Raw genomic sequence first — 13,282 nt, forward strand, 5'->3', positions numbered from 1 at the left:
GGTTTGTTGCTTGGACACCTAGATCTGGACTTGATGTTTGGAGAACTACATCCGGGCTTGATGTTTGGACAACTACATCTTGGCTTGAATGTTGGAGAACTACATCTGGACTTGATGTTTGGAGAGCTACACCCGGGCTTGTTGCTTGGACACCTAGATCTGGACTTGATGTTTGGAGAACTACATCTTGGCTTGAAGTTTGGAGAACTACATCTGGACTTGATGTTTGGAAAACAACATCCGGGCTTGATGTTTGGACAACTATATCCGGGCTTGATGTTTGGACAGCTACATCCGGGCTTGATGTTTGGACAACTACATCCGGGCTTGATGTTTGGAGAATTACATCCGGGCTTGAAGTTTGAGTATTTTCGGCCACTGGAAATTAACATAATTGAACAGTGCTTAATGTGAGTTCGACCAATGTTGATATAGTCTTCTTAACTGGATTGATATAACATGTATAAAATAAGACTAGTATGAACAGGATCACTTGCAGAATTGCGGAACACTAAGTTGAACTTAATATGCTTTGAATTCCTTTTCAGTTATGATAGTTCAGATGATGATAAGATAATTGCTGTAAACAGTACACTGTAGAATGTGCCAGAAGCAGTATTCCCACATAGTTTTCATGTGCTCCTGGCACATTCTATAGTGTACTATTCCTGCTGGATCACAGTATTTGCCAAGCATTAATGTCCAGTAGCTTACACAGTAATATAAAGATAGGTTAAGTTGACTTATAGCCCCGCTATTATAATCTTGACTCACCGTGACGACAATGCTGGTTTCTTTTTGAAAACTATATTTAATTCAGATTTAAATTAAGACGTCATACTCCAAGTGTAAACTAGTAAGCGTAAGATATCCCAAATTAGTGAGGTTAAGGTCTATCGAAACATCATCTACACTTTCATAAGATTTACACTTATTATTACATATGCAACGATCAGCCCCAAATTTTCGTCAACTGTCACCCGCCTCCGTGGTATAGTAGCTGGAGCGTCTGCCCGGATCGGTGGTTCGATCCGCTGGCTGCTTCATTCCAAAATACTTTTAAATATTTGTGGAACTTGTACTAATGCCTGGCGCTCGGCATTAAGGGTAGAGAACTGATCGGCTCGGAGTCAGTATACCATGTCTGAGAGGGATATCCATGTTAAACTGCAGCTTGGTATAACAGTGCAAGAGCACTATAAAACAGACATACGTTTGTGCTGTTACAATGTAACAGATACACAGACGTGCATGCACGTCGCTGTTTGAGCGGAATAATCTTGAAAGCGACGTTAAACTCCATTTCACCTCAGACCCCAGTAGACCAAATTCGATTTTAGCTGAATATATTATTATTAATATCTTTTACAAAACAAAACTTGTTAAGCACTAGACTCGGGTCAACTTTTTACTCTATGCATTCATGTCAGGGGAACGCTTTGTCATCAACCTGTCTTACCGGGCTTTACTGCGGGTTTTTCCTGACTCGTCTCGTCTACAGTGGTAACAACAACTGTCACAGACTCTGAAGCGATGACGTAGATAGATACTCTCGTAACTGAGGATGAGGATGTGGATGAGGGGGGTTTGAAGATGTTTGTCACTGCAACCTGCACAGGAGCTGAGTTTTGGGCAGTGAAGTAGAAAAGAGCCACAATGACGACAGAGCCATTTCTGCAATACAAATTGAGTCAGTGTGAAGGCAGTATGTACAACAGAACGCATTTTAAACAATGCCAAAACATTCATATGTTGTTTGTTTCCTGTTACCAGAGAACATTTACACGAAATATATTTGTAAAAATATGTTGTTTGGTTTCGGTATGGTACCAGTCTTTACCGTTATTGTGTCATATACCGATGTGGATATGTGCTTAGCAGCGGACACATGTAATGCCAAATGGACAAGAACAGACACAATACTGGTACAATGACATGTAATTAAAGGGAAGCAACTACGAGTGTCACACTTTTATACTTGTCATAATGATTATATGTTCGCTTATCGTCTTGTTTGGGCACACAATAGTTCATTCTTATCCTTGGTCTCTCTTCTTAATCACTTAAATTAGCCGAATTGTCAATATGGTCAAATAAAGCTTGTAGAGGTGTTAATTGCCTTCATCTGGTTCTCATGATAAACCTTTACTGAAGAATGAAAAGGGTATGAAGCTCTTTTGTTGTTAAAATATATCACCATTAGCAAATATGATCATTGCCAATCAATCGAGTTTTCTACTACCAACATTACATATTAGTTTAGGCGTCTCTAAGGCCAGGTTTACACAAATCGTTCCAATAAACGTAATCAACAACTTCTCCTCCCACTTCTACTACTACTACTACTACTACTACTAACCCTGCTACTACTACTACAACTACTACTACTACTACTATTACTTCTTATACTTCTACCCACTACTACTACTACTACTACTACTACTACTCCCCTGCTAATACTACCTACCCTGCTACTACTACAACTACTACTACTACAACAACTACTACAACTACTACTACTACTACTACTACTACTACTACTACTACTACTACTCCCCTGCTAATACTACTAACCCTGCTACTACAACTACTAGTACTACTACTCCCCTGCTACTACTAACCCTGCTACTACTACTACTACTACTATTACTATTACTACTTCTTCTTCTCCCAACTACTACTACTACTACTACTTCTTCTCCCCCTGCTACTACTACTACTACTACTACTACTACTACTACTACTATTTGTACTTCTCCCCCTGCTACTACTACTACTGCTACTGGTACTTCTCCCTCTTCTAGTAATACCCCTGCTACTACTACTACTACTTCTACTACTATTATTACTACTTTTACTTATCCCCCTGCTACTACTTCTACCACTACTACTACTACCACTACTACTACTACTACTACTACTACTACTACTACTACTACTACAACTACTACTACTACTTCTCCCCTGCTAATACTACTAACCCTGCTACTATTACTACAACTACTACTATTTCTAATTCTTCTACACTCACTACTACTCTTACTACTTCTGCCCCTGCTACTACTACTACTAGTACTACTACTACTACTACTACTACTTATACTACTATTACTACTATTACTACTATTACTACTACTACTACTACTACTAATACTACTTCTATTCTACTTCTCCCCTACTACTACTACCCCTGCTACTACTACTACTACTACTACTACTACTACTACTACTACTACTACTACTGCTACTACTACTACTACTACTACTACTACTTGCACTTCTCCCCCTGCTACTACTTCTATTTTAACTATTACTTCTCCCCCTGCTACTTCTACTACCACTACTACTACTACTACTACTACTACTTCTACTATTACTATTACTACTACTGCTCCCTCCGTTTGATGTTCTTTCTATAAAACTTAGGTTACCAAGATTCAACCAAGCAGATACCTGGCACTTTTAACTGCACATCCCTGGTACCCGGTTGTAGTTTTGTCTTTATCCACAGCGTTGCCCACCTAAGAACAGGGGAACAAATCAAAACCTGAACTCAAGCTACACAAATATTTCTACCAGCTACTTGCATACTCCTGTCAGCTACCCGCATACTCCTGTCAGCTACTTGGATAGTCCTGTCAGCTGCTTGCATACTCCTGTCAGCTACTGGCACACTCCCGTCAGTTACATGCATACTCCTGTCAGCTACCCGCATACTCCTGTCAGCTACTTGCATACTCCTGTCAGCTACTTGCATACTCCTGTCAGCTACTTGCATGCTTCTGTCAGCTACATGCATACTCCTGTCAGCTACTTGCATACTCCTGTCAGCTACCCGCATACTCCTGTCAGCTACATGCATACTTCTGTCAGCTACCCGCATACTCCTGTCAGCTACATGCATACTCCTGTCAGCTACCCGCATACTTCTGTCAGCTACTTGCATTCTCCTGTCAGCTACTTGCATACTCCTGTCAGCCACACGCATACTCCTGTCAGCTACACGCATACCCCTGTAAGCTACATGCATACTCCTGTCAGCTACTTGCATACTCCTGTCAGCCACACGCATACTCCTGTCAGCTACACGCATACCCCTGCAAGCTACATGCATACTCCTGTTAGCTACATGCATGCTCCTCTCAACTACACCAATACTTCTGTTTGCTACACTTATACTCCAGTCAGCTACACTTATACTCCAGTAAACTACATGTATACTCCTGTCAGCTACATGCATACTCCTGTCAGCTACACTTATACTCCAGTCAGCTACATGCATACTCCTGTCAGCTTCATGCATACTACTGTCAGCTACATGTATACTCCTGTCAGCTACATGCATACACCTGTCAGCTACATGTATACTCCTGTCAGCTACATGCATACTCCTGTAAGCTACATGCATGATCGTGTCAAATACACACATACTCCTCTCAGCAACACGCATACTTCTGTCAGCTACTTGCATTCTCCTGTCAGCTACTTGCATACTCCTGTCAGCCACACGCATACTCCTGTCAGCTACACGCATACCCCTGTAAGCTACATGCATGCTCCTCTCAACTACACCAATACTTCTGTTTGCTACACTTATACTCCAGTCAGCTACACTTATACTCCAGTAAACTACATGTATACTCCTGTCAGCTATATGCATACTCCAGTCAGCTACACTTATACTCCAGTCAGCTACATGCATACTCCTGTCAGCTTCATGCATACTACTGTCAGCAACATGTATACTCCTGTCAGCTACATGCATACACCTGTCAGCTACATGTATACTCCTGTCAGCTACATGCATACTCCTGTAAGCTACATGCATGATCGTGTCAAATACACACATACTCCTCTCAGCTACCCGCATACTTCTGTCAGCTACTTGCATTCTCCTGTCAGCTACTTGCATACTCCTGTCAGCCACACGCATACTCCTGTCAGCTACACGCATACCCCTGTAAGCTACATGCATACTCCTGTCAGCTACTTGCATACTCCTGTCAGCCACACGCATACTCCTGTCAGCTACACGCATACCCCTGTAAGCTACATGCATACTCCTGTTAGCTACATGCATGCTCCTCTCAACTACACCAATACTTCTGTTTGCTACACTTATACTCCAGTCAGCTACACTTATACTCCAGTAAACTACATGTATACTCCTGTCAGCTACATGCATACACCTGTCAGCTACATGTATACTCCAGTCAGCTACATGCATACTCCTGTCAGCTACATGCATACTACTGTCAGCTACATGTATACTCCTGTCAGCTACATGCATACACCTGTCAGCTACATGTATACTCCTGTCAGCTACATGCATACTCCTCTCAGCTACATGCATTCTCTTGTCAGCTACATGTATACTCCTGTCGGCTACATGCATACTCCTGTAAGCTACATGCATGATCGTGTCAAATACACACATACTCCTCTCAGCAACACGCATACTCCTGTTAGTTAGATGAATACTCCTGTCTATAAGCAGACTCCTCTCAGTCTCAGGCAGACTCTTTTCATCTACAAGCACATTTCTGTCAGCTTCATGCATTATCCTGCCATATACAGGCATACTCCTATCAGCTACATGCATCCTCCTGTCAGCTGCATGCATAGTTCTTTTTGCTGCACGCATACTTCTGGCAGGTACATGCATACTTCTGTCTAAATGCATGCTTCTGTCAGCTACACGCATGCTCCTTTGTGCTACAAGCATAGTCCTGTTAGCTACATGCACACTTCTGTCAGCTACATTCATACTTCTCTCGCCTACACACCTACTCCTGTTTGCTTCATACATATACCCTCTTAGCTACATGCATACTCCTGTCAGCTACGCGCATACTCCTGTCAGCTACATGCATAACCCTGTCAGCTACATACATACATCGGTCACCAATACTCACACGCCTCTTAGCTACACAAATACTTCCGCCACTTACACGTATACTTCTGTCAGCTACACGTATACTCCTGTCAGCTACACGCATATTTTCCTATCACCTATACCCATACTCCTGTCAGATACACTCACACGCCTGTTAGATACAAGTATACTTCGGTCAGCTACCCGCATACTCCTGTCAGCTTCAGAAATACTTCTATCAACCACATGCATACTCCTGTCATTTACATGCATACTTCTGTCAGCTACACGAATTACACTGTCGGACACTTGTACTCATGTCAGCCCCACATAAACTCCTGAATGCTACACGCATACCCCTGTCAGGTGCAAGCATATTCCTGTTTGCTACAAGCATACTCCTGTCAGCTACATGCATTCTCCTGTCAGCTACTTGATTACGCTTGTCAGCTACAGTAATACCTCTATCAGCTACACGAATACTCATGCCAGTTACACGAATACTTCTGTCAGCTACACGAATACTTCTGTCAGCTACACGAATACTTCTGTCACCTACACGAATACTTCTGTCAGCTACACTCATTCGCCTGTTAGCTGTATCCATACTCCTGTCGGCTACATGCACACTGCTGTCAGCTACATGCATACCCATGTTAGCTACACGCATACCCCTGTTAGCTACACGAATACTTCTGTCAGCTACATACATACTCTTGTCATCTACATGCATACTCCTATCTGCTACATGCATACTCCTATCTGCTACATGCACACTCCTGTCAGCTACATTCATACCCATGTTAGCTACACGCATACCCCTGTTAGCTACACGAATGCTTCTGTCAGCTACATACAAACTCTTGTCACCTACATGCATACTGCTATCTGCTGCATGCATACTTCTGTCAGCTACGCGCATATTCTTCTCACCTACACACATACTTCTGTTAGCTACATACATACTCTTGTCGGCTACACGCATACTCCTGTCAGCTACATGCATACTCCTGTTAGCTACACTTACACGTCAGTTAGCTGCACGCATACTTCTGTCTGCTAGATCCATACTCCTGTCAGCCACATTCATTCTCCTGTCAGCTACACGCATACCTTTGTCAGCAACATTGATACTCCTCAACTACATTCTCACAAGACATGTCAAGTCCATCACTTCTAAACATGCACAGGCTCTGTTTAACCGTTACGGCATACTACCACGGTGTCTCGTTTATGATAAAACGCTTGTTAGAATATTGAAAGTTAAACTGTACATTGGAGAAAAGAAACATTTTGTTCAGAGAGTATTGCAAAATCATTACATTTGCACTTAGTGTTATTCTGTTTTCAAAGCAATAACAGTTTTTGAATTATCATATATACCACTTACATTTGAACAGAAGTTATTTTGAAGTGCTGTAAATTCGGGAGACGTTTTATCCGACAGTGCCTCGGTATAGTTGACATTTAATACGCGAAGCTTTACCTCCGCTCTTGCTGCAATCATAGAAGAAATGAACATGTATCACCACGGCATGTTATGTATCTGAATATACAGTCCTGAGAACCTTCTGTCCACACAGTCACGTGTTTGCAATGACCAGGTATTTACATGTGGACTGATCGTTGTGATGGACCTGGTATATTATTTACATGTACTGAATTTATGATAGACAAGGCATTTTTATTCACATGAACACTGTATAGTGAGCGTATAGTGTGTTATTTCCACGTACAGTGAACGTTGTAATGGATCGGGCATATTATTACCATATACACGGGATATAGCGTTATGTTAGACCAGGCAGTTTATTAACATATACACAGGATAGAGCGTTATGATAGACCAGGTATTTTATTGATATATACACGGGATAGAGCGTTATGATGGACCAGGCATGTTATTACCATATACACAGGATAGAGCGTTATGATAGACCAGACATTTTATAACCATATACACAGTAGAGAGCGTTATGATTGACCAGGCATTTTATTACCATATACACGAGACAGAATGTTATGATAGACCAGGCATATAATTACCATATACACGGGATAGAGCCTTTTGATAGACCAGGCATTTTATTGACATATACACAGGGATAGAGCGTTATGATAGACCAGACATGTTATTAGCATATACACGTGATAGAGCGTTATGATAGACCAGACATGTTATTGACATATACAGAGGATAGAGCGTTATGATAGACCAGGCATTTTATTGACATATACACAGGGATAGAGCGTTATGATAGACCAGGCATGTTATTGACATACACACAGGGGTAGAGCGTTATGATACACCAGGCATATTATTGACATACACACAGGGATAGAGCGTTATGATAGACCAGGCATGTTATTGACATACACACAGGGATAGAGCGTTATGATAGACCAGGCATGTTATTGACATACACACAGGGGTAGAGCGTTATGATACACCAGGCATGTTATTGACATACACACAGGGATAGAGCGTTATGATAGACCAGGCATATTATTGACAAGTTCAATGAAGGTTATGATAGAACGTTGATATAAACTATTATCATGAAATGTTTACTTACTGTACTGATACTTGGCACCTGAAATATTGACCAAATAATTTCTTAAGAAGTATTCTAGAGAAAGTTTCCTACGTGCACCTTTTCATAACATGTACCGGTGTCCCGGTTAGAATACGCTCCTTGCATACGTTCTCCATAATGGTTTGACCATACTATGGACGACATTATTAACATGGAGTCGTGATATAGCTGGATAGTGCTGTCAGGAGCAAAACAAGAAATATATAACTCCAACCCTTACGAATGTACAAGTGCTAGACTAAGTATATGTGATGTTTAGAGGATGGGTATTTATTCATGCTAACTATGTTTTACTGTTGCATAACTATGGAATCCTGGAAGGGACACTGTTATGTTGTCGGCCTAATGAAAACAAGCAAAATGTGTCAAAATTAACCTAAGTGCGACAACGTCAAATTTTAACTTATTGCCGTATTGTGGCGTTGTTGCGCTTTAAATACTATTGTAGAGTTTTGTGAAAAAGGGGAGACGTTTTTCAAAGTTAAAATGTGTCTCGTTGTCGCATTGTCGCCGTATCAACAATGGCGAATGAATGAGCGATAGTCGCATTGTCGCCGTATCAAAAATGGCGATTTCATGAGCGATAGTCGCATTGTCGCCGTATCAAAAATGGCGATTTCATGAGCGATGGTCGCATTGTCGCATCTGCGTTTCCTGTTCATAATTCCAGTTTATTCAGAGAAAACAACTAAACGTCATCACATAATTGCTCACTCAGGCCTTTGTTCCGTGTGAGATTAAAATATGCATCACAAAGAAACTTGCATTTAAACATACTGTTATAAGGTAAAAATGCACCCCAAACCTTAGAAAATTATTACAAAAACAATTCCAATAGAGATTACTCTCGTAAGCGTTTCGTGATTGCTTTAATGCTGACATTGCCATTTGATAAATCTACAGGGACAAAACACATACCAGTCGGTTTGGCTCAGAATGAATACAATGAAGTTTCAAAATAACTGAGAATCGGGGATAGTCTTTAAAATGTCATAAAGGTTCACAACAATGAATACCCTGTACCCAACAATGTCTGCTATTTGTTGTTTTTATTCCCATCACTGGAAAAAGTTGTTTAAGAAACTATCAAGTTGTTATGTGTACAAGTTGACATCTTGAACGGAGGGGACACAACGGTAGGAGGAACAGGTAAACGACTAAATCTAATGAAAAATGCATTGATATTTTTTGGAAATGTGTAACCAGAAACTGTTCAGTTAAGAAATGGGCTTATGCAGAATAAATCCATTGTTGGATGTCAACTACTGTCTATCATATTTGCACCATATTCAAGAGAAACTACTTTAATTGCCTGTTGTCACGTTGTCGCACTTGTATTAATTTCATCATATTTCAAATGTTTACAAAACGCCACAGCGACATCAAAATGTGGCCTTGTGTCCATATGGTGCTTCTATTAATTTCTGCATTTTTCAGTATTTTAACAAAGTGTCACAGTGTGACACACATAGAATTTCCTTAAAATATCCGCTACGCCCTTATTCATTTCTACTGTATACATATAGTCATATAGGATCGTGTCAGTTGTAGTCTGTTCGCCATAAACGCCCGGAGATTGAGGTGGAGCACCCCTCCCCATCAATGGCAGGGCATGAAACTCCGCTCATCGTTGAGTTTTAACTTTGTAATGTTAGACGTTTCGGCACAGTGATGCTGATGTTGTCCTTCATTCCCCCAGCATTGTCTTATTGTCCCGCTTATATTGGGTACTGCACACGTACAGTACTTTAACAAAGCGAAGCAGTGCGACATTTCATCATATGTCGCATTGTTACAATGTCAATGTTTGAGGAAAGTCCGAAATAAGGCAGATCTGAGACTTAACTACTTTGGTGAAACACACAAGCACAAGAATGGTGCTGACAAACCTAGTAGCATAGTCAGGACGACTCGGGGATTCGAACTAGCGATGATAGGTTTCTGTCACAACCCGGAGACGCAACTATACACAGCGAACTGCGCCCCCTAAGACGGCTGGGTGAACCGTGCCCCCTCAGCGATTTGGACAGTTGTTGGAAACTGTTTGTTTGTTTGTTTGTCGTTAAACACTCCATTCCAGCTATAAAACGGCGGTCTGTAAATGATCGAGTCTGGGCCAGACAATCCAGTCATTGCCACCGTGAGCATCGATCTACGCAATTGACATACGATGGCATGCACCAACCAAGTCAGCGAACCAGACCATCCGATCCCGTTAGTCGCCTTTTGCGACAAGCATAGTCGCCTTTTACAGCAAGCGTGGGTTGCTGAAGACCTATTCTATCCCGGATGTTCAGGGAAATAAATCAGAAGCAAATGTACAAAGAATTTGTTTTTCGCCCTGAAAACACTTAACTTTATAAACTCGACACCGACAACAAAAATGCATGAAAGAATTTCTGAGGATACGTACATTTGCTTCAGTATCATTGGAACTAAAAATATCCACTGGAATTTGATATGGAGTATAACCATGTCTGCGCATGTGTAGATTAATGCACTTACAACGCCACTAATGGAGAAGGACAACAACGTCACAATGCGACACTATCAATGCTCAATATGGTGTGCATTTCAACGTCCTTTTATTCATTTTAAAGTTATAGAATTCCACATACATGTATGCAGCACATTTCCACATATAACTAAACATCCCCATTTTCACTCTCTTTGTGGTGTCCCGATCGCGAGTCGGCTGTTGGATGGGTGGTAGTTCCGAACCTAAACCTGAATGCGACAGTGTCATCACTTGTACACACAATAGCCAGGAGCGTATATAAAAAACATCAACACAATCATGTACATGAGATATATATTGTCTGGCTATGCGGCACAAAGTAGCATGTCACCTCCCTACAGGACAATACAGCTGTGATGTCGTGATGGCCCAATGCACACCGCCGTCTTTAACGTATCATACTCGTGGTGAATACCCCTGCTGTGTGTTTATGCTGTTTTAACTGCCATCCCTAATGCATGAGATTTGTAAATCGATATGTACGCATGTCCTTTGTGGCCATGTTCACTTGAACACAATGGTTGCCGTGGGACAGGGATTTGAAGAGACTCATATATTCTGTAAATTCTTTTTCATGAAACATGAACGTTTGTGACATTGCCCTGTTGTTATTCTCATTTGATCGACACATATTACCTTTGAATAATTTAAAATTCTTTTCACATTAGTCTGCATATATATGTAGATTGATATATTATGTTAATATACCAGTGTTACATTTATCACGGGTATGTGTTTTTGTGACGAAAGTGAGATGTTCGTGACGCAGAATGTATTTGTAAAGTTTCTAGCACATGATGTAATGCATCTATATCATGTATTTATGTCTTAACGCTTTTCATTTAAGCTGCACAAACACTGCTGTTGGATTGCGCAAGTCCAACTGGTCCCGTTAAAACACTTCAATCTGAAGAGGTTCTGCAAATAGATTCGCGTGTACATGTCGCATTCTGTATCACTGAATCGCAGGTTGCGTGAGACATTTCCAGTATGAGCTGGCTATAGCAAAATCTTCTTCAGGGATCAATTTTCAACTACAGCCTTGGGTCTGTCCAATATGGGGATCTATCCCACCCACATACATTTCCATACGTACGTAGCTTCCATGTTGTCAGACAAGATTTATTTCCTGGGCTATTTGGGCACTTTATGTATTAGTGACTATCATGCCGTCGCCTTTAAAACTACATTACAATTCACCTGTCACCAGAGAGGAGATACCCACGACCTCACCAATCATGCTAGATATAGCTTCTGACGTGTTTAACCTGTATACTGCTAATGGAATGACATGTTACATTTACCGAAATATTGGTGTTTTCTACACGAGTGAGTGTGGTTTGCCTGCATATTTGTGTATCCATAGTTCTTGACACATGTTTAAATCCTGTCAGTTAAAGTTTCTTCTATCCTTCATGTATTCAAATACACGCTTGAAATGTTTAGATTTATATGTGATGGTAATTGCGCCAAGTAAAGATATAATAAAAACAACACTGTCCTGAAAAATGACCTAAAAATATGTATCACTTTGATAACAATCAGACACGTTTGAAAGTTTCGAATAAAATGGACGATTCTCACTAACAATTTTCTGATCAGTCAATCATTTTGTTGGACTGCCATGTTGCTATAGGTTCAACATTAGATTTAAAATTATCCTCAAAGTAGTCTGTGTTCATGTACGCTGTCTACCATTGGAATAAACAAACTGATCACTTATAGGAATTGCCTCTTCTTCAATACTCTTAATGTTGTGCAATAAAGAAGCCTAATTCGGACAACGCGTATGTCGCGAAATATCACCTAAAATGTAGGATGGCCAAAATGATGAGGAAACGATATCAATGTAAATCGCTTATTGTTGTAATACTTACATGTATGATGATGGGTGATATGTGTCGATCTCACAAATCTAGGTATATCATTAGGTAGCTTAAATATATACATTTATCATATAATGGGTAGTTTTCTCGGCAGGATAAAGCCAACGGATTAAAACGATATCCGTTGGGGTCATATGCGGATAGAGATGTAAATATCAAAGTTCAGGAAGGACTACTGTCACTGTTTATAAACAAACATGGCGTCGCCCTCGTCATTCGGCGATCGAGTCAGAATTAACCATCGGGAATCTGGATAAACTACAGGGATCAAAAGAACAGTCTAATAATATACTCAGAATCAGTGCTCTAACTGTGACGTAGCTAAGGCATTTTATAAGTTTGGGCAACTTTGGAGATATAAATTTTGAAACGATTTTGCGAGGGCACGAGGCCTAGCCAAGCGGGA

The 13,282-nt window shown here is 40.8% G+C and overlaps 1 protein-coding gene and 1 pseudogene across 4 annotated transcripts in view; both read right to left on the minus strand.

The window, feature by feature from the left end:
* LOC124152618 overlaps nt 1-13,282 on the minus strand; it is a 75,640-nt pseudogene that overhangs the window by 36,067 nt on the left and 26,291 nt on the right.
* Nucleotides 1-13,282, minus strand: part of LOC124152651 (uncharacterized threonine-rich GPI-anchored glycoprotein PJ4664.02-like) — a 36,852-nt gene that overhangs the window by 11,961 nt on the left and 11,609 nt on the right. For all 4 annotated transcript variants that reach the window (XM_048391157.1, XM_048391156.1, XM_048391155.1 and 1 more), the window contains exons 5-9: nt 8,452-8,469; nt 7,266-7,372; nt 3,454-3,521; nt 1,460-1,674; nt 36-378 (exon numbers count right to left, since the gene is read on the minus strand). In XM_048391157.1, the coding sequence (XP_048247114.1) occupies nt 36-378; nt 1,460-1,674; nt 3,454-3,521; nt 7,266-7,372; nt 8,452-8,469 (751 nt within the window). The remainder of the gene's footprint in view (nt 1-35; nt 379-1,459; nt 1,675-3,453; nt 3,522-7,265; nt 7,373-8,451; nt 8,470-13,282) is intronic.

Source organism: Haliotis rufescens, unplaced genomic scaffold (assembly GCF_023055435.1).
Source record: "Haliotis rufescens isolate VD_foot unplaced genomic scaffold, xgHalRufe1.0.p SCAF_9, whole genome shotgun sequence".
NCBI lineage: Eukaryota > Metazoa > Mollusca > Gastropoda > Lepetellida > Haliotidae > Haliotis > Haliotis rufescens.